The 23,909-nt window shown below is 38.3% G+C and overlaps 1 protein-coding gene across 1 annotated transcript in view; it reads right to left on the bottom strand.

The window, feature by feature from the left end:
- LOC103087504 (catenin alpha-2) overlaps positions 1-23,909 on the bottom strand; it is a 310,874-nt gene that overhangs the window by 31,455 nt on the left and 255,510 nt on the right. Inside the window, exon 6 of the mRNA XM_007465356.1 lies at positions 21,884-22,150. Coding sequence (XP_007465418.1) covers positions 21,884-22,150 — 267 coding nt within the window. The remainder of the gene's footprint in view (positions 1-21,883; positions 22,151-23,909) is intronic.

Here is a 23,909-nt window from a genome sequence, read left to right on the forward strand (position 1 = left end):
TCCCTCTACACATATCTACTCTGAATGCTGATTTTAAATTAATTATTCTTTACTTAGGAATGTAAACAGTGGTCACTAGGGAGTGACGATTTTATAATATACAGCAATTATTCTCTGAGAAAATGAATCTTTGTACAACTGGTTTTTGCATAATTATAAATGTATAATCATAAACAAAAAGCATAATGAACTTAAAATGACAACAAAGAACAAACGGCAGATGAGGATTACTGACATTAGCAAAAGAAATAGATGATAAATCAGAGTTACCGACAATGATTTAGGAAACAATGTGTTTGAAGGTTTCAGGCCAAAGACTGATACACGTGGCTTACATCTTATTTCCTAGTATACTATTCACCAGTAATGAACCTTTTATTTACTTTTTCAAGTGTGTGGCAATCTGACCATTACTTAGTTTTGATTGTAAATATCTAAAATTTGTATAGTCCATTTTGACGGATAGGTCCATATAATAAATTTACAATATAAACGTTGTTAAAGTAACAAATTTTGAAACCTAATACTTTTAACTTTCAACCAAAGAGGTAAATTTAGATAATTTTCCAATAAATAAATCAAGGTAAAAACATATATTTTTTTTTAGTGAAAAAGATAATAATAGAAAGCCATCCACTTCTCACCAGCACCATAGCTAACATTTATTTAGTGTTTATGTCAGCCACTCTACAAAGTGTTTTTGTGTACAATTTTATTAATTCTCAAAACAAACAAATATGGCCTCATTAGACTCATGGGAAATGAAAGCTTACAGACATGCTTAACCGCCAGGAAAGGCCAGGAGATAACCAACACAGCCCCATTTGAAACACAAGGATCAATGGCTTCTTCTACTTCCAGGGCAATAAACAACAGCTGATCTATTTGTAGTGAGTGGGAACACTCTTAAACTCTCTTGTATAAGAAGAGCAGAAGAAAGGCATGGAAACTTAGTGGCAATGTGAGAAAATGGGCTGAAGAAGGTTGGAAGAGTGGAAAGGAAACCACTTAAAAGGGCTTTGTCAAGATGAGACACAAAAATCTGGCAGAATCAAGTATTCCAAGGTATTTAATAACTACCAATCATATTCCAAGGTATTTATTAACTAGCAATCTCATATCATGCAGGGGCACAGCAATGAAATTTTCTCATCAAGGTATTCCCAGCCATCTCATGGAAATGGGACTTGCATTTATGACCATGGTAAAACATGGTAAAGCCTAACAATCATGTTAAATACGATAGGTTAGGTGCTTTGGACATTTGCTCTAGAAATTTCAGTTTGAGAAGGAACTCTTTGTTTTGTTTCGTTTTGTTTTGTTTTTAACAATCAGAGCTTTCCAAAAATACAACAAGAATTGGCCACCAGTGATTTCTTCCCAATAATGTCCTGCAAAGGCAGGAGGTCTAGCAGCTAGGGGTGTGGAGTATGAACTGCAGAACTTAGTATATGATACTGAATGACCTCAAATATCTTTCCCTACTTTGAAGTTTTATGGAGAGGTGAGGAAAAGAAAATCTTAGTAATAAATTAGTGTCAGAAATGAATGGACTATGTAGGTCTCTCCCTCTCTGTCTCTTTCTCTCTCTTCACCAAGTATAAATACATGGCATCCCATCATTAAAATGTCAAGTTTTCTTTGTTTAGATTGATCAAATTGGAAAGCAATTTTTTTTACATTTTAAATAATGTTTCTAAATTCAAAGCTTATAAAATGCTTAAAAGAACATATTCAATATTATACAATGGCCACCTAGAACGCATTTTCTTTACTCTCTAGAAACTGCATCTCAGCAAGCAATCTGCTGCCGACAAATATGACTTTCTTCAGTTCTATACTTGTGCATTAAAAAAAAAAGACAAAGCCAGTCTCAAATGAAAGCCTCACCAACCTAAAAGCTTACATAAATGGTTGAAGAAGTGAAATTAGAGATCAGGGAAGATGGTGGAAGAGTAAGACGCGGAGATCACCTTCCTCCCCAAAGGTACACCAGGAATACATCTACACGTGGAACAACTCCTACAGAACACCTACCGAACACAGGCAGAAGCCCTCAGACCTCCCAAAAGGCAAGAAAGCCCACACGTACCTGGATAGGGCAAAAGTAAAAAGAATAAACAGAGACAAAAGGATAGGGACGGGACCTGCACCAGTGGGAGGGAGCTGTGAAGGAAGAAAGGTTTCCACACATTAGGAAGCCCCTTCACGGGCAGAGACTGCAGGTGGCGGAGGGGGAAAGCTTCGGAGCTGCGGAGGAAAGCACAGCAACAGGGTGCAGAGGGCAAAGCAGAGAGATTCCCGCACAGGGGATCGGTGCCGACCAGCACTCACCACCAGATCGAGAGGCTTGTCGGCTCACTCGCCAAGGTGGGCGGGGCTGGGAGCTGAGGCTCGGGCTTAGTTCAGAGCGCAGGGAGAGGACTGGGGTTGGCGGCGTGAAAACAGCCTGCAGCGGGTTAGTATACCACGGCTAGCTGGGAGGGAGTCCGGGGATAAGTCTGGAGCTGCCAAAGAGGCAAGAAACTTTTTCTTCCCTCTTTGTTTCCTGGTGCGCAAGGAGAGGGGATTAAGAGCGCTGCTTAAAGGAGCTCCAGAGACGGGCGCCGGCCACAGCTAAAAGCAGGGACCCCAGAGACGGGCATGAGACGCTAAGGCTGCTGCTGCCACCACCAAGAAGCCTGTGTGCAAGCACAGGTCACTATCCATACTCCCCTTCCGGGGAGGCTGTGCAGCCCGCCACTGCCAGGGTGCTGGGATCCAGGGACAACTTCCCCGGGAGAATGCACGGTGCACCTCAGGCTGGTGCAACATCATGCTGGCCTCTGCCACCGCAGGCTCGCCCCGCACTCCATGCCCCTCACTCCCCAAGGCCTGAGTCCCCCAGAGTCCCCTAAGCAGCTGCTCCTTTAACCCCGTCCTGTCTAGCGAAGAACAGACGCCCTCCGGTGACCTACACGCAGAGGCAGGGCCAAATCCAAAGCTGAGCCCTGGGAGCTGTGAGAAAAAGAAGAGAAAGGGAAATCCCTCCCAGCAGCCTCAGAAGCAGCGGATTAAAGCTCCACAATCAAGTTGATGTACCCTGCATCTGTGGAATACCTGAAGAGGCAATGAATCATCCCAAATTGAGGAGGTGGACTTTGAGAGCAAGATTTATGATTTTTTTCCCTTTTCCTCTTTTTGTGAGTGTGTATGTGTATGCTTCTGTGTGAGATTTTGTCTGTATAACCTTGCTTCCACCATTTGCCCTAGGGTTTTATCCATCCGTTTTTTTTGTTTTGTTTTGTTTTTTTAATATTTTTTTCTTAATAATTATTTTTTATTTTAATAACTTTATTTTGTCTTACTTTATTTTATTTTATTTCATCTTCTTTCTTTCTTTCCTTCCAACCTCCCTCCCCCCCTCCCTCCCTCCTCTTCCTTTCTTTCTTTCTTTCTTTCTTTCTCTTTCTTTCTTTCTTTCTTTCTTTCTTTCTTCTTTTTCTCCCTTTTATTCTGAGCCATGTGGATGAAAGGCTCTTGGTGTTGAAGCCAGGAGTCAGTGCTGTGCCTCTGAGGTGGGAGAGCCAACTTCAGGACACTGGTCCACAAGAGACTTCCCAGCTCCACGTAATATCAAACGGCGAAAATCTCCCCGAGATCTCCATCTCAACACCAACACCCAGCTTCACTCAACGACCAGCAAGCTACAGTGCTGGACACCCTATGACAACAACTAGCAAGACAGGAACACAACCCCACCCATTAGCAGAGAGGCTGCCTAAAATCATAATAAGTCCACAGACACCCCAAAACACACCACCAGACGTGGACCTGCCCACTAGAGAGACAAGATCCAGCCTCATCCACCACAACTAAGGCACTAGTCCCCTCCACCAGGAAGCCTACACAACCCATGGAACCAACCTTAGCCACTGGGGACAGACATCAAAAACAATGGGAACTATGAACCTGCAGCCCGCAAAAAGGAGACCCCAAACACAATAAGATAAGCAAAATGAGAAGACAGAAAAATACACAGCAGATGAAGGAGCAAGAAAAAAACCCACCAGACCTAGCAAATGAAGAGGAAATAGGCAGTCTACCTGAAAAATAATTCAGAATAATGATAGTAAAGATGATCCAAAATCTTGGAAATAGAATAGAGAAAATGCAAGAAACATTTAACAAGGACCTCAAAGAACTAAAGATGAAACAAGCAATGATGAAGAATACAATAAATGAAATTTAAAATACTCTAGATGGGATCAATAGCAGAATAACTGAGGCAGAAGAATGGATAAGTGACCTGGAAGATAAAATAGTGGACATAACTACTGCAGAGCAGAATAAAGAAAAAAGAATGAAAAGAACTGAGGACAGTCTCAGAGACCTCAGGGACAACATTAAATGCACCAACATTTGAATTATAGGGATTCCAGAAGAAGCAGAGAAAAAGAAAGGGACTGAGAAGATATTTGAAGAGATTATAGTTGAAAAGTTCCCTAATATGGGAAAGGAAATAGTTAATCAAGTCCAGGAAGCACAGAGAGTCCCATACAGGATAAATCCAAGGAGAAATACGCCAACACACATATTAATCAAACTGTCAAAAATTAAATACAAAGAAAACATATTAAAAGCAGCAAGGGAGGGCTTCCCTGGTGGCGCAGTGGTTGCGCGTCCGCCTGCCGATGCAGGGGACACGGGTTCATGCCCCTGTCTGGGAGGATCCCACATGCCGCGGAGCGGCTGGGCCCGTGAGCCATGGCCGCTGAGCCTGCGCGTCCGGAGCCTGTGCTCCACAACAGGAGAGGCCACGGCAGTGAGAGGCCCGCATACCGCAAAAAAAAAAAAAAGCAGCAAGGGAAAAACAACAAATAACACACAAGGGAATCCCCATAAGGTTAACAGCTGATCTTTTGGCAGAAACTCTGCAAGCCAGAAAGGAGGGGCAGGACATATTGAAAGTGATGAAGGAGAAAAACCTTCATCAAGATTACTCCACACAGCAAGGACCTCGTTCAGATTTGATGGAGAAATTAAAACCTTTACAGACAAGCAAAAGCTGAGAGAGTTCATCACCACCAAACCAGCTTTACAACAAATGCTAAAGGAACTTCTCTAGGCAAGAAACACAAGAGAAGGAAAAGACCTACAATAACAAACCCAAAACAATTAAGAAAATGGGAATAGAAACATACATATCGATAATTACCTTAAATGTAAATGGACTAAAAGCTCCCACCAAAAGACACAGATTGGCTGAATGGATACAAAAACAAGACCCATATATATGCTGTCTACAAGAGACCCACTTTAGACCTAGAGACACATACAGACTGAAAGTAAGAGGATGGAAGAAGATATTCCATGCAAATGGAAACCAAAAGAAAGCTGGAGTAGCAATTCTCAAATCAAACAAAATAAACTTTAAAATAAAGACTATTAGAAGAGACAGAGAAGGACACTACATAATGATCAAGGGATAGATCCAAGAAGAAGATATAACAGTTGTAAATATTTATGCACCCAACAGAGGAGCACCTCAATACATAAAGAAAATACTAACAGCCATAAAAGGGGAAATCGACAGTAACACATTCATAGTAGGGGTCTTTAAAACCCCACTTTCACCAATGGACAGATCATCCAAAATGAAAATAAATAAGGAAACACAAGATTTAAATGATACATTAAACAAGATGGACTTAATTGATATTTATAGGACACTCCATCCAAAAACAGCAGAATACACATTTTTCTCAAGTGCTCATGGAACATATTCCAGGATAGATCATATCTTTGGTCACAAATCAAGCTTTGGTAAATTTAAGATAATTGAAATTGTATCAAGTATCTTTTCCAACCACAACTCTATTAGACTAGATATCAATTACAGAAAAATATCTGTAAAAATTGCAAACACATGGAGGCTAAACAATACACTACTTAATAACGAAATGATCACTGAAGAAATCAAAGAGAAAATCAAAAAATACCTAGAAACAAATGACAATGGAGACACAATGACCCAAAACCTATGGGATGCAACAAAAGCAGTTCTAAGAGGGAAGTTTATAGCAATACAATCCTACCTTAAGAAACAGGAAACACCTCGAATAAACAACCTAAACTTGCACCTAAATCAATTAGAGAAAGAAGAACAAAAAAAACCCAAAGTTAGCAGAAGGAAAGAAATCATAAAGATCAGATCAGAAATAAATGAAAAGGAAATGAAGGAAACAATAGCAAAGATAAATAAAACTAAAAGTTGGTTCTTTGAGAAGATAAACAAAATTGGTAAACCATTAGCCAGACTCATCAGGAAAAAAAGGGAGAAGACTCAAATCCATAGAATTAGAAATGAAAAGGGAAAAGTAACAACTGGCACTGCAGAAATACAGAAGATCATGAGAGATAACTACAAGCAACTCTATGCCAAAAAGATGGACAACCTGGAAGAAATGGACAAATTCTTAGAAATGCACAACCTGCCAAAACTGAATCAGGAAGAAATAGAAAATATGAACAGACCAATCACAAGCACTGAAATTGAAACTGTGATTAAAAATCTTCCAACAAACGAAAGCTCAGGACCAGATGGCTTCACAGGCGAATTCTATCAAACATTTAGAGAAGAGCTAACACCTATCCTTCTCAAACTCTTCCAAAATATAGCAGAGGGAGGAGCACTCCCAATCTCATTCTATGAGGCCACCATCACCCTGATACCAAAAACAGACAAGGATGTCACAAAGACAAAAACTACAGGTCAATGTCACTGATGAACATAGATGCAAAAATCCTCAACAAAATACTAGCAAACAGAATCCAACAGCACATTAAAAGGTTCCTATACCATGATCAAGTGGGGTTTATTCCAGGAATGCAAGGATTCTTCAATATATGCAAATCAATCAACGTGGTAACACCATATTAAAAAATTAAAGGAGAAAAACCATCTGATCATCTCAATAGATGCAGAGAAAGCTTTCGACAAAATTCAACACCCATTTATGATCAAAACCCCACAGAAAGTAGGCACAGAGGGAACTTTCCTCAACATAATAAAGACCATATATGACAAACCCACAGCCAACATCATCCTCAATGGTGAAAAACTGAAAGCATTTCCACTAAGATCAGGAACAAGACAAGATTGCCCACTCTCACCACTCTTATTCAACATACTTTTGGAAGTTTTAGCCACAGCAATCAGAGAAGAAAAGGAAATAAAAGGAATCCAAATCAGAAAAGAAGTAAAGCTGTCACTGTTTGCAGATGACATGACACTATACATAGAGAATCCTAAAGATGCTACCAGAAAATTACTAGAGCTAATCAATGAATTTGGTAAAGTAGCCAGATACAAAATTAATGCACAGAAATCTCTGGCATTCCTATACACTAATGATGAAAAATCTGAAAGTGAAATCAAGAAAACACTCCCATTTACCATTGCAACAAAAAGAATAAAATATCTAGGAATAAACCTACCTAAGTAGACAAAAGACCTGTATGCAGAAAATTATAAGACACTGATGAAAGAAATTAAAGATGATACAATAGATGGAGAGATATACCATGTTCTTGGATTGGAAGAATCAACATTGTGAAAATGAGTATACTACCTAAAGCAATCTACACATTCAATGCAATCCCTATCAATCTACCATTGGCATTTTTCACAGAACTAGAACAAAAAATTTCACAATTTGTATGGAAATACAAAAGACCCCGAATAGCTAAAGCAATCTTGAGAAGGAAAAATGGAGCTGGAGAAATCAGGCTCCCTGACTTCCTACTATACTACAAAGCTACTGTAATCAAGACAGTATAGTACTGGCACAAAAACAGAAAGATAGATCAATGGAACAGGATAGAAAGCCCAGAGATAAACCCACGCACATATGGTCACCTTATCTTTGATAAAGGTGGCAGGAACGTACAGTGGAGAAAGGACAGCCTCTTCAATAAGTGGTGCTGGGAAAACTGGACAGGTACATGTAAAAGTATGAGATTAGATCACCCCCTAACACCATACAAAAAATAAGTTCAAAATGGATTAAAGACCTAAATGTAAGGCCAGAAACTCTTAGAGGAAAACATAGGCAGAACAGTCTATGACATAAATCACAGCAAGATCCTTTTTGACCCACCTCCTAGAGAAATGGAAATAAAACCGAAAATAAACAAATGGGACCTAATGAAACTTAAAAGACTTCAAAGCTTTTGCACAGCAAAGGAAACCATAAACAAGACCAAAAGACAACCCTCAGAATGGGAGAAAATATTTGCAAATGAAGCAACTGACAAAGGATTAATCTCCAAAATTTATAAGCAGCTCATGCAGCTCAATAATAAAAAAAAAGCAAACAATCCAATCCAAAAATGGGCAGAAGACCTAAATAGACATTTCTCCAAAGAAGATATACAGACTATCAAACACATGAAAGAATGCTCAATATCATTAATAATTAGAGAAATGCAAATCAAAACTACAATGAGATATCACCTCACACCAGTCAGAATGGCCATCATCAAAAAATCTAGAAACAATAAATGCTGGAGAGGGTGTGGAGATAAGGGAACACTCTTGCACTGCTGGTGGGAATGTGAATTGTTACAGCCACTATGGAGAACAGTATGGAGGTTCCTTAAAAAACTACAAATAGAACTACCATATGACCCATCCGTCCCACTACTGGGCATATACCCTGAGAAAACCATAATTTAAAAAGAGCCATGTACCAAAATGTTCATTGCAGCTCTATTTACAATAGCCCGGAGATGGAAACAACCTAAGTGCCCATCATCGGATGAATGGATAAAGAAGATGTGGCACATATATACAATGGAATATTACTCAGCCATAAAAAGAAATGAAATTGAGCTATTTGTTATGAGGTGGATGGACCTAGAGTCTGTCATACAGAGTGAAGTAAGTCAGAAAGAGAAAGACAAATACCGTATGCCAGCACATATATACATATAGAATTTAAGAGAAAAAAATGTCATGAAGAACCTAGGGCTAAGACAGGAATATAGACACCGGCCTACTAGAGAATGGACTTGAGGATATGGGGAGGGGAAAGCATAAGCTGTGACAAAGTGAGAGAGTGGTATGGACATATATACACTACCAAAAGTAAAATAGATAGCTAGTGGGAAGCAGCTGCATAGCACAGGGAGGTCAGCTCAGTGCTTTGTGACCACCTAGTGGGATGGGATCGGGAGGGTGGGAGGGAGGGTGACGCAAGAGGGAAAAGATATGGGAACATATGTATATGTATAATTTATTCACTTTGTTACAAAGCAGAAACTAACATGCCATTGTAAACAAATTATACTCCAATAAAGGTATAAATATATATATATATATATATAATAGGATGATCCACCGGGAACAAACTTAACTCTATTTAGTGTTGTTGTTGTTGGTTTTTTTTTAACACTTAAATTGAGAATACGTGGGCATGGATTAGTCAAACTTAGAAAAGTAATTACTTTATTTAACCATTTAGTTTTAAGGACTCAATTTTTCACGGTAATTACTGTGTAAAGTCAATATCTGGGGAGATTTTATTGTAACTAAAGCCCTCCATTAAATTAATTATTTTTTGAACTAGTCAAACTAGCAAATTTATAGGTGCTCTGATGTCACCCCTTTTATAAATCTGTAATTCGTTTTTCACGGGTCTCTCACTGTTGTGGCCTCTCCCGTTGCGGAGTAGAGGCTCCGGACGCGCAGGCTCAGCGGCCATGGCTCACGGGCCCAGCCACTCCGCAGCATGTGGGATCTTCCCGAACCGGGGCACGAACCCGCGTGCCCTGCATCGGCAGGCGGACTCTCAACCACTGCGCCACCAGGGAAGCCCAAATCTGTAATTCTTAATGGAAATAACTTGGGAAAGATTCTCTGCTGTTTGTCTGGGTGTGTGTGTGTGTGTGTGTGTGTGTATAAAATAAGGTTAGTTTTAACCATTTAAAAATAAAGAGTTTGTGTGCCTGAGAGAGACAGAGAGAGATGACAAATGACACAGCAAATGGAGAAAAATATTAAGAATAGGTAAATCTAGGTAAAGAATATGTGGTATTCTTTGTATTTGCAACATGCCTGCAAACAGAGTTTTAAATTTTTTCAAGCAAAATATTTTTCTAAATTAAGGAATATTAGTGAGAGAAAGTTTTGGAAATGAGAAATACAGGGGAAAAATATTCATAGTCACCGCTACCTAAAGAAAATATCTGGGAGATATTCAGATTTTTTGGATATCTTCCCTACAAATTTGGTTTTTCATATCTCCTTACTGCATAAATAAGTTCTTAGGTGCTAGAATGTTACTATTAAGTCTGCCTTTGCCTTGTGTCACTTCAGGTTTATTTTCTGCTCCATATTTTAAAAGTGATTCTGGTATGTAGGCTTGAGAGAATCTGGAAATAAAAACAGCCTGCATCCATATGCCAAAGGGCTGCTACACTCTGTGGGGTCAGTGACAGATAAAGTACATTTTCTTTTCCAACCTTAGAGATCTTCTCCTCCTTCAGATATCCCCAAATGTCATCTTCAAATCTGTGACAGGTCTTTGTAAAAAAAAAAAAAAAAAAAAAAATTGTCCTGCAGAAAACTTTTTTTCTGATTGGTGATGTTTCTGTGCTTAAAGACTGTGCCAAGCCCTCAGTGAACAGAATAAGCTGAAGAAGCATTATGGAAGATGCTAGTAAGAGGAGCAACCGAAGCAGGGACCTGGGAAACAAGCAGTGTCGGCTCCAGCATTTCTTCCTAGGACAGTTTTAGGAGAAGGAAACTGTTTGGGAGTAAGACAGGACCTGCCTGGAGGCTGCATTTGCACAGTGAGCATATTCTTCTACTTAGATTGTGTGATTATTGGGATATCTTTAGGGAGTTGATGGAGATGGTAATGATAACACCTCCCACCCCATTCTTCACCAGTACAGCTGAAATCAAAAGACTTGTATTCCTCCTTTGGTTATGAGAATAATTACTTGTGTTAAGTTTGAGCAAAATGTTTGATCTCTCTGGAAATCACTTCTTACATTTATAAATTGACTTATATGGACTAGACTGGAACAAGGGGACTTTTAGTACTATTAATCTTTGATTTTCTGAATTAGAAATCCCTGTATTAGAAATTTCTATATTAGAAATTCTCTCTGACGTGTAAGTGTATATTCTAGTCTGGGAAATATAGGTCCATCCTCAATCTAGAACATGGGGAAGTCTTACTCCTCTCCACAACTGAGAATCCTGGAAATTTTCAAGAGAATATTAGTGATAGAAAAGCTGAGCATTAATCAGAGGTAGGATTCAACACTGTCTTTTCACACTGCTTTATTTTTCCCTAGTTTTTGTATTACATCTTTAAAACAAGTGGCGTGTCTTGCTAATTAATTGTGCTGAAAAGATATCATGTTGTTAAAAGAACATGTTAAAAAACTGATAAATTCCTTTACACTGTGGTCCCTGGGTAGAGAAGGAACCACCATTTCATCCTCTCTCCCCACCCCTTTCTCTCAGTCGCCCCTCTTCCTTCCAGGTGTACTATGAGTATCTCAGAGACCCCAAAACCTGAAGAAATCTGATGCTTAATGTGAAGCTAAAGGTGGCTTTCACTACATCAGAAGCCAGTAAAGCAAAGAGAATTTCCAAATAAACACAATGAGAAAGCTTACACACTCAGTGTTAGCACTGGACTTACAAGTTCTCACTTTAAGACTTATCCTTCAGCCAGGTGGTTATTTAATCTCTGCTTGGGTTTTTCCCCTGTGATGCAGAATTGCCCACCTTTCAAGATTGCTTATGCTTTGGCAACATGGATGCAACTAGAGATGATCATACTAAGTGTGTCAGAAAGAGAAAGACAAATGTCATATTATATCACTTATATGTGGAATCTAAAATATGACACAAATGAACTTATCTATGAAACAGAAACAGACTAACTGATATAGACCTAAAGAATGGACTTGTGGTTGCCAAGGGGGAAGGGGGTGGGGGAGGGATGGACTGGGAGGTTGGGGTTAGCAGACACAAACTATTACATACAGAATGGATAAACAATAAGGTCCTACTGTAGAGCACAGGGGACTATATTCTATATCCTATGATAAACCATAATAGAAAAGAATATAAAAAGAACATATATATATACATATATATATATATATATGAATGACTTTGCTGTACAGCAGAAATTAACACAACACTATTAAACAACTATACATCAATAAAAAATACTAATAATTTTTTTTTTAAAAGATTGCTTGGGCTTCCCTGGTGGCGCAGTGGTTGGGAGTCCGCCTGCTGATGCAAGGGACACGAGTTCGTGCCCCGGTCCAGGAAGATCCCACATGCCGCAGAGGGGCTGGGCCCATGAGCCATGGCCGCTGAGCCTGCGCGTCTGGAGCCTGTGCTCCACAACGGGAGTGTACCACAACCACAACAACAACAACAACAACAACAAAAGATTGCTTATGTTTTGGTCAAACCTTCTTTGGAGGCTGTTGTGCATGATGGTGTAGATATGGCCGCAGAAGAGTGAATGGTATTACTGAATCTATAACTACTGTCAAGTGACATTAACAACTTTTCAATCAGGTACTGATCCCTAAGACTTTTCTAGGGAACAGCTTTAACACTAACTTTGGGTAGAAGAGGTCTGGCTGACATTTCTGTTAAGAGAGGTAGGAGAAAAAGGTAATAACTAGCCTACCGTGGATTAGGCACCTATGAATGTTCATCCCATAAAATTACTATCACAATCTTGAGGAGTCAATATTATTACCCCATTTTATAGATTCAGAAGCAGAGGCATAGAAGGAAGAGTTCTGTGGCTGGATTCAGACACGAGCTTGTTTTGTTTGCCCTACACCATGACGTCACATTGTCCACCAGCGTGACTAGCGTAACCAGGAAGATGACCACGGGATTAATGCCCTCAGTTACATCAGCTGCCTGCAAATTTTTCTGCCACACGTGTATCCATGGGTAACCATTTCCCTACCGCCTTAGCTCAATGAATGTGTGTAATAAGAACATAACAGGGTGTCAGAGAACATTTGGAGAAATGAACAATGGGACTCAACAGGTTATAGTAAAGTTTCCCAAACATGCTGCTGGAGAAGTTCGGGAAGTATGTTAAGGAATCTGTTTGATGAGAAATCCAAATGAGTGTTTTAAGAGGAGCTGTGTGTGTGTGAGTGTGTAGTTCACCAAAGAATCAAACTAAATCTTACAAATGAGTACCAAGTACATCCTCATTACTGTACCATAGGAAACACACAAGAAGGGGAAGGTATAATTCTGGAGGGCTAAGTACAGACAAGCACTCTAACACAAGAAATCATAAAAAAATAAGACCAAGGAGGTAAGCATTTTAAAGAAATCACACGTTTCACCACTATACAGTTCACTAGATAAAAGGACTTGTTTGGTTCTCAAATTTTATAGTATGGCTAATAAATACATGATAATCAAAATGATATTTGTCATCACACATTTAGACAGTTTAGAATATGATAATCAATTATGTCAATATTCACTGTTAGATTTAGTACTAATTATTTGAAATAAAGGTGAACTCAGATCCACAGAATCAGTCAATATTCTTAAAGGAGAAAAATATTATCTTGGGGAAAATATAGGTTCTTACATTTTCCCTTGTGAAAAGAAATAAAACTTGATTGGAAATATAATACTTTTGATTAAAGACATCAGGGAGGCAAATAAATGAGAATTTGAACCACAATTTTCAAGAAAGATATTTCAAATATCATTCTGTTATTTTGCGCAATGACTTTTTGTAGCTCCATGTTTGCTAATTGAAATGTAGAAGAGAAATTAAATTGTCTTGGGATATTTCCTTGGTGTAATTATAATAAGACATGACAGAAAAGTAAATGATGCTATCAGGAAATACTCCTAGGCTTATAACACCTTAAAAAGCTAGTTTCTTGGAAGCAAGAAGACACGGGAGGCATCAATGTTCCAGAATAAGATTTCTCAGCAATAAATGATGATACTGGATAAATGGGTCCCTGCTTCCTGGCTCAGGAACAATACCTTGTCCCAGATGTTGGCTGACTGTCTCACACTCAGCCAGTAGAACCCCCCAAAACTCCACCCTGCCTGAGCATCTCTTGCTATAAACTCATCTGCATCTGTATCCATCTTTACCACCTTCCCAGGGCTACAAACTTTTCCAAAAGGGATTAATGCAACATCCACTGTATAACATTAGTGTACAAAAGCTGTCATAAGCAGACTAACAGTTCTCTGAAGGCAGGCTACACCCTCTCCATATTTACATCCCCTGAGTTTGGCCGCATAGTATGTATTTAGGTTGTGCTATGTTTACAGGTAGACAGAAACCCACTGGAGTATGGTTTAATGTTCTATTTGGCCACCAGATGTCAGTGTGTGATAAAGAATGCTAAAACACCACCGAATGTTTCTAGCTAGGAAGGATTAAAAGTACGTTTTGGTGAGTTTAATTTGACAGAGTAAAAAACGGCAGATCGATTCAGAGAAGATATGAGAATTGCTGGATCCTACTAACCCTGTTATTACTATTACGTCCTACCACATGGGAAAATGTCTCCACTTTTTTAAAGTGTGTGTAAAAGTTTGTTGTTTTTTAAAAGTAAAATAAACATTAGTAAGCACACACTAATTGGAGCTCGATTAAACATAAATAGCTTAAACTAAATTAGAAAAATCCTAGATATTGTAGAATTTGGAATAAAATGTTCAAAATATATATCTATAAATTACTAGACATTTCATAATTATATTGGGAGGAATGTAATTTAAGTAAATTAAGAGCCAGAAAAAAGAAATCAATGCAAGAAAGTTATATTACATAAAAAAACAAATATCCCACAGAAGACTGAAAATTCTCAAGACTTCACAGCTGGACCTGTAAAAATGTTTGGTTTTTTAACATAATTAAAGCTTACTATACAAAGCATTAACTCTTTCGATAAATGAAAATAAGAAGTACAGTCCTCAAGGCCTGTTGATTCTACTCCTTCAGCGTGGTTCAGATCCATCCACTTCTTCCCATTCCTGTTCCCACAATGTCCTCAGACATTCATAACCTCTCGCCCTAATCACTCTCGCTGCACTGCAGCCTTGCCCTTTTCCAATCCATTCTCCACCCTGCAGCCAAAGAGATATTTAAAAACACAAATCTGACCATGCATACATTCCCCTGCTTAGATCACCAGCAACTCCCTAATGCCTTCAGGTTGAAGCCCAGCCCCTTGCAAGGCCTACAAGCCTCTAGAAGCTTCCTCCAGCTCATCAACTTAGCCAGATTTCTCCCTGGGCTCCAGAACCAAATAGCTTACGATTCCTCTACCCACCACACCTCTGCACGCAAGGATGTTCTTTCTGTCTGAGAAACAGTCTCATTCACACTCATCATGTTAATTCCTACTCACGCAACACATACTCCAGGAATTCTTCTCTGATTTCACCCTCCCTAATCTCACCCCTGCCACACACACACAGAAGGTTAGGTGCATACCATGTATATAGGTGCATACCACAGCATTTAAGCACTGCCGTAACTATACCTGTTCAGTAAGCATTTCGCCTTTACACCTTTATGAATGATCTTAGCTCTCCTGTGCCTAAACCTTATTCCAAGGCTTAGAGATGCTATCTCGGTAACTTAAGGTCACACACCCTTGGTTACTTACAGGGCTTTAAGTAGTAGCCAGACATTTGAATCCAAGTTCTGGGCTCTTCCCAATGTCCTAGGCTACTTCTAAAAGCCATTAAGTGGGAACCGCTTCATAGGAATACAGCAGAGAGCATTATTAAGGAGTACTAATAAACGTATTAAAGAATAACAGACATAATAACTGTACAGATATTAAGCCTTCAAAAATACAGGCATGAACTCAGACAGGCAGAAGATTGCTGAGCTTGCCTGCTCCGTCTTTTTAGCACCTGAATTAGAAATCTGAAATTGCTTTTCAAAAGTTAAATGGTCCTGCTTACTGGCTTTTATTTTTATGCATTTGTCCCTCCACTTTGCTAATTGCTTTAGAACATGAGTTACATCTTGCATTTTCCTTACCAGTGTGTTTACAGTATTTTGATGGGGCCTTCTCCTCTCCTCTCTCCACCCTCACTCTAATGTAAACAAATACATAGAAAACTTATGATCTTCTTAACCCAATATGGGGGTTACCAGATGTCTGCAGTCAGAATAACTTTACAGAACATCAGAGAAGGAGATGAGGCCTGGGGTGTGCCTCTCTGATAAATAACTATGTTGATTTCCACAGCAAAAGGGAGGGTTAGGACTGGGAAGGGACGGACTGGACAAGATGCTCTGTGAAATGTACTTCTCCAAGGAGACCTTCCTCCTTGCCTGATGTTGTAGAGACCATGAATCAATAAAACCCTTTAAGAATCCCTGAGCCAGCCAGAATTCTGGTTCATGGCTCCTTAAGGGACTAGCGCTTCCCCAGGAGCATCTATCTGGCCTTGGTAACAAGAATAAGAAATAATTATTTCCTATTCAAAAATATGAAGAGTGATATTTGGAGAAGGGGGTCAACAGAAAATCTCTACTTCTTCAGATTCCTTCAGCATAGATCTCTGAGGTCATGTATTTGGGCCTCTGACCTACAGATCTCTCTGATCTACATAGCCCTCCAGCTCTCCACTGGAGCTATATGCCAACCCTGGATCCCAAACCCTAGTCCAGGGTTGTTATTACTCTCAGGTACCCAGAAACCTCTTTTCATGTCCCAGCAATGAGCTGGGGTCCTGCTGTGAAGTGATTGCTGTCACCTGGACTCCTGTTCCTTCACCTCTTTCTTTGGACTAAATCTCCTAGATCTGAGTGCACCCCCTGAGGACAGCACACAGTTGGAATAACCCTATAGGGAGTAAACACTGGAGCACGAAGTTGCTCCCCAGGGTGTGACAATTCTCTCCCACTGCAGTTAGCCTCAATCCCTTAACCTTGTCAGATTACAGATCCTTGCCGTCCTCATCCACCTGTGATACAGATGTCTCATCATTCCTCATACTCATGCCCCAACATTTCCACCCACTGAACGCCAGATCAGTGAGAGAATTAGCACTGGATCAAGAAATGAAAAAATATTTTAAAAGAAGGAGAAAAAAGGAAGAAAACCTAAAAGGTAGAGGGGAGGTATGAAAAATTAGGCAGAAATAAAAACGGCAACTTACACAGAGTTGGTATGTCATGGTGACATTTCAGCTCAATGTGGTTGAGACCAGGCTGTCCTACTTCTCAAGCACAGATATTTAAATCTTGTAAGTGAGAAGTAATACAGTGAAAGGGAAAGTATAGTTAATACTATTCAATGCCCCCCTCTTTCCAAAGGTGAAGCAGTCAAGAACTAGAAAATAAGAGCACAAAGATTTCATGAGTGAACGTTCCCTAGAGACCCTCAGACATAGTATCACAGAGGAGAGGCAGGAGTAGAGGGTAGACAACAAGGCTGAAAGAGGTAAGAGCTAGTCAGCGGCCAAGTAGATTAGAATCTACTTAACTCTGTAAGGAAAACAAAGAGTGAAATATGAGAAGATGGTAAGTATGGTAGTCTAACATTTTATTTCATTTTCTTTTTAGGTTGTAGAATACAAATACATTTTTTCTATAGGCTGAGGGAACCAAACAAGTGGAGTAGGAGAAATTAAATGTAAAAGCAAAAGAGAATTATTAGTCAAGCCAATTCCCAGGGAAATGGGAAAAGAAAGAAGCAAAACCACAATTAGAATGCTTAAGATTAGAGGAATTTGAGATTAAGGTTAGAGGAATTGTCTGATTTAAAAGAAAATAATAACTGTAAAAGCAAAATAGCTATCAATTATGAAGACTGGATCATGAATGGTGTCAATTTCCATTTTTCTAAAGTATCTTCATCTACAAAAGAAAGCTTCAAAAAACAAGGCATGGCATCCTCTCTTTTCTTTAAAATAATAAGAGATTCTTTAAGAATAACTTTTCATTTTCCTTTCTCCCACTCTTGGAAGTTTTCTAGCAGTCAAAATTGACATTATAACATGATTTACTTCTGAGCAGTCACCACATTTTTCTAAATTCTTTTCAGTATCCCTTAGTAGATAGCTTCATTAGATAAAATTACCTACCTCAAGTTGCCACATTTTAAACAGAGGTTGATTTTTCCATTGATTAGCAATCATTTTACTTTTTGCTGTTGTATCATTAGAGACTCTCTTGACAGTTTCAAGTTGTTAAAATACTGGGTTTTTTCTTTCAGTCTTTTACTTTATAAATCACTACATCAACTCTTCATGTAGGTAGGATAATAATGCCAGAAAATAGGTCACCGAGCATTGAGTCATAATTATAACTATATAGTTATATAACTATAACTAGGTAGAAATCAATCCTATAATTTTAGACAAATGAATGCAAAAATACTAATTTTTGCCTTGTTCTTAATCAACTAAGAAACTCGAAGCCACTTCTGCATCCTACCTCCCAGAAAAACTGGGTTTAACACAATGATGACTATTATTATGAAATGGTCTGGACTTCAAATTCAACATTAGGGGATGACTGAAAATATATTTTGTATTTGTACGGTTCTTTTCACTTCAGAATTTCAAAGTTGCTTGACTTTTTCAAATTCCTATTACATTGGCAAGCCACCAAACCAAGCACTGGTAAGGGATATTACCAGAAAAGTAAATCACTGGAAGTGTCAGTGAGTTTCCCACCCAATGTAATATCAATTTGTTTAATATCTGAGAACAGCATTTAGGATTTAAGACAAATGCCTGTGAATTCTAAATCAACTTCAAGTCAATACACCTGGGAAATAAAAAATACCGAGGTATTCATTGTGCAAATATAGAACAGAAATGTATAATTCTGTTACAAAGAGAAATGGGACATTATTTTAGTGAGAGATTTTCAAATATCATTAAGGACTGTCTAGGTTTGCTGGTGTCAGAAATGATAAAAAACCTACAACTGGTTAATTACATTATATCTTTAAATAATAATATTTTACTATCATTACTACTTTTGAGAAAGTACTGAAATTAATTTCATTTACTAAATAACTGTTTTTAGAACCACACCAAATGGGATTACTACCTATGAATTGCTAATTGAGACAGTTCCACATGTTGATTTCTGTCAACATCTGAGAAACACAATTTTAAACATTAGATAATTCTGTATGCAATTCACATAGCTTGAGAACTAATATACATTTAATGATACAATATTACTTGGCTAATATACTTAGCTAATATAATATATAGTTAGTTAGCGTATAAGATACTGAGTTAATATAAGTAATAAACATCACTTAGTTAATATTTATGACACATAGCAATATATAAAGTTAATAAAATATAATTAGTGAATTAGTTAATATGCCACATTTTTATTAAAAAAATCTTTGACTATTACATTCATATGTTAACCTCCCAAAGGCTATTTGTCCATAATGAGAAGATACCAACCTATTAGAACAGTTGGAAAGTCCTCCAACATACTTTGCTAGTAGACTTTTCCCACATGGCCTAAGTTTTATTTTCTGAATCCAAAGCCATAATAACCCAATGATGCCTCAATTGTTAAATTCACTGCAGGTAAAAGCTCCTTTTAATGAAAATGGTTGAGATACAAAGAGAATGGGAAGCTGCAGTCATCACGCTCTCAGGCAGAAGGTGGCAGCAGCTGAGGAGTCTGGACTCTCCTTCAAGAGAGTCCTCTGTATGCTGCATATCTACTCTATTACCAGGTCCTCACTAGGCTTTATTGTTAACTTTTTGATTATAAAATAAACTATGATTAAAAAAGTGTAATTGTGTCAAAATCTAAATATTCTTTAATTTTAAAAAGCACCATTTCAAAAAAAGAAAGCATCATTTCATAAAATAATTTTGTATTTGATGTTGTAATTTTCTATTCTGTTTAACTGATGAGACAATTTTATTCTAACGCACTCAGTAAAAATTAATGTGGCATTGTAATGTGTTAATATCTGAGTGCATGACCTGCTCATTTTTGTTTTCTTAAATTATGGGCTCATTCATTCTTAACCCAGAAAAAAAAAAAAAAAAAAAAAGAAAAATTAATGTGGCATTGTAATGTGTTAATATCTGAGTGCATGACCTGCTCATTTTTGTTTTCTTAAATTATGGGCTCATTCATTCTTAACCCAGAAAAAAAAAAAAAAAAAAGGAGAAAAACAATTTATCTCACTCTGTCAAGTTCCAAAAAGACCCTCCTAGAATTTTTATACAGATTGTCTGAATATTCTAAAAACTGATAGGGTCAATAGTTTTTCCTACCTAGGATCATGACATCATTTACCAAAAAGTAAAACTTACCCCTCAGTAAAGTAATATAATTTTCTATCTTAGATCCTCTACATTTGTATCAGGATTATTTCTAACATAATAAAGAAATAAAATTAAGTTAAGTAGTGAAATAAAGCCAACAAATTACTTTTATTGTTTATTTTGTAAACAGGATCTCTTTTCCATTATTCTATTTTTTTTACGTTATGGAAATATAGTAACTTCTATATCTTTATTTTAAAATCAATAACCTTACTGAAGTATCTCATTAGTTCCAATGAATTGTCTGTTGTCTCCTAAAACTTTGTGAATACACTATATGTTAAGGCCTAACTTCTGTGGTAAATACTTGAAATTTATTGTATTTAATCCTTATTTTAGAAACTTTGGAAATAATATATATGGTCTGAGTTCAATATATGTATATATTTTTGACCAACTGAAAAAATAAAAGAAAGAAGAGAGATGCCTGTGAAAACTGGAAAGAATTATCTGTGTATAAAGTGTTATAATTATCCTTCCTTTATATCATCCATCTCCATACCTTTAACAATCATTTGCTCCTGGTTCTGTTTTCTAGCAGGCAGCCAGTCATCTCCTGCCAAAAATTCATGTCAACATATCCAAAAGCAAGCTCATCATCTTTCTCCACAGCTGTTAAGTAACCAATTTTTCAACTATGAATTCCTGTTACATTGTATTTTATCACTTAAAGGGTTTCAGTACATTCTGCATCCTTCATCTCCTCTAAGGGAAAATATAACTCTTAAAAACAGATACTAATTATTTATAAATGTTTTTAGCTCACAACACATGTAGGCTCTCACTGAACATGGGATGAACTCAACTGAATTCCACCTTCTCACAGGTAGGCTGTATCCTGGCCCAGGGGCAGTGAGAGCTGTCATCCTGGGCTGTTGATGACATGCGTCCTTCCCACTCATTCGGTTGCCATGACTACGGCACAGTGAGCCATCCTTCTACTGCTTCCCTCATTGGGACACACCCCTAGAAATAGTAGGTTCAGAATGTGGGTCATTCACGGAACTAGCAGAGGTGCCACCCAGAGGGGCTGATGCGAGGAAGACCAGGATCCCAGATGGGATGAGAGGGCAGTGGAGTCTGCTTGCCACTGATTGAAAATGAAGAAATTGAGAGCAGTTCTTCACCCAAACACAACATCGAGGCTGCCTGCAACATCTACACTGCCTATGACATTTGCCTCTTTAATAATAAAGATAATCCTGCAAATGATAAACTGTCCCTAAAATAGCCTGTGGTGTAGGAAAGTTACAGTGTTCAAGGTTTCTACCTGCATGGGATCAGGTCCTCTTTAACACAGTTGTTAGTTCCTTTAAAGACCAGTATACTAGGTTCTACCAAGATGTCGGATTCCTAGTAATAGTCATACATCAGGTAGTTTAACTTACTATCAAAACCCTCAAGAGAGGTAAATCAATGTATATTATCTTGGTGGCCCTTCATCCCAAAACATTTTTTCAGTGAAAACACACGCCCTTTTAGGTATATCACCCAGATGCTTACGTCAAATTCATTCAGAGCCGCAGCCAGCTCCCCGATGCCCGTGTGGCCTTTGGCTTCGTCGGTGGGCGAGGTAGCTTGAGCAGCATTGGAGATGCCGGCAATGGCCTCCTGCACTTGTTTGAACACGTAATCTCGGTTGGCTCTGGTGGCGGCAACATCTGGGTGGCGGAGAAAGGCTTGGGAGGCTGTGTACAGCATTGTGGCGTTCTTCTTTAGAGCCCCTCGGGCGGCTGCCATCTCATCCCGACAATGAGGGTCCTTCAGCTCCTGTGTGTGCAAAACACAAACCCATCACTTCCATGAAGCTTGCCATGGAAGTGCCTGTAATAGAGCTTAAAGTCACAGACATCTAGGACCACTGAATTTTAGAAATCATCTCCTCTCTCTTCTCTCTAGCTGCCAAGACTTTGCACATACTGTTCTTTCTATGTGAAATATCTGAGCATCCCTCTTCCACCCTATCCTTTCCCCTGATGGGACCCATCCTCTGAGAACCTACTCTCCATACAACTCTCTAAGCTACATCCCCTTCTATCTGCTCCCACAAGACCCTCTTCCCTCCTATCATTAATACTCATCAATGCTTTATTGTATTTACTTACTTAAGTATATGTCTTTCTCCTAAACTGTATGTCTAATGAGAGCAGAGAGCCCTAGCTATCTTGCTCAGTGGTTCTTTAGGCAAGAGCACAGTATCTGGCCCATGAAATGCATTCAATAAATATTGCTGCAAGAAAGTAAAAACTGAGCCACCAACAAGGTAAGTGGCTTGAATGGATCAGTTAGTTATCAGCAGATGGAAAACCCAAACTTCAGTTTTCTGATACTGTGCCTGACTCCACATTCAATTACAATCGCAAACATGGGAAATCGAACTCCTCTGATTTTGCTTAGTGCATCACTGCCACTTCATTATCATTTTCAGCATAGGGTTCATTTTTTTTAAAACTACTTTTAATGGCGGATCACTCATTTGAGTTTAGGGAATAATAAAAGAAAGATCAAAGATGATTTGCTTTCTTAGTTTGGGATGTCAAAATAGTACCACTGGAGAGTCTTTTTATTTTCAGCTTTAAAGGGTATTGTTAAGAAAATGTTCACAGCATTTTTGGAAATGTTAAAGGCAGTACTGGTCTCTGAGAACCATGTAGGACAGCCAGTTGAGTACCTCTGGGAGAAAATTTCTCTAGTTTCAAAATCTATCATTAGAGGGTATTTGAACCACTGGGGTTCTATTTCTATTTGTTCACTTGGTACATGATAGATGGATGACCTGGAAACAGTGAATTACATCTCTCTTCCATGGGTCAAAATAATTCTGAGACAAGCACATTATATTTGATATCTAAGATTGTCAAGACAAACTGACATTAAGTAGTAAATAACTAAGTGAGCCATCTATCCCCCTTTGCTTAAGCACTAACAGATCTATGCCAGACAAACACAATTTCTAAATTGGGATGACTTATTTTTAGCCTTAAAGATCAACACAGATAAATGGGGAACCAACATGTGAGGGTATCCTCTACACTGGTCAATAATCTAGGCAATGCAGGTAGAATTTTCCTCCCAACTAGTCATGAAGGGTCTTATTAACCTCCAGAACACCTGGTCCAGAAATCTTAGATTCCATTCTGGGATATATCTATACTAAAAAAAAATCTAAATATGAAAGTGAGAAATAGGGGGTGGGAAATTCTTTCCATAAAGATATTTTTAGAAACATTTTTAATCACATGAAAAAAACCTGTAAACAATGTAAATGCTGATTTATGAAGAATTGGTTAAGTAGAATATTGAAGTTTTCATTTGATGGACTCTTTATATGGATATTAAAAAAAGTTTCTATAAAAATAATAAAATGGGTAATATTTATAAGATAAATAAAGAAGAACATTTTACGCCTATTTGTATGCACAGTACGATTGTAAATATGTTACAGTATGAAGATAAACAACTGAAAAGCAATATACCAAAATATTAGCACGACGCTTCTGTGGCTGGGGGAGGGGTATACAAACTTTTT

This window comes from Lipotes vexillifer, unplaced genomic scaffold (genome assembly GCF_000442215.2).
Source record: "Lipotes vexillifer unplaced genomic scaffold, Lipotes_vexillifer_v1.1 scaffold1324, whole genome shotgun sequence".
In the NCBI taxonomy this organism is placed as follows: Eukaryota; Metazoa; Chordata; class Mammalia; order Artiodactyla; family Lipotidae; genus Lipotes; species Lipotes vexillifer.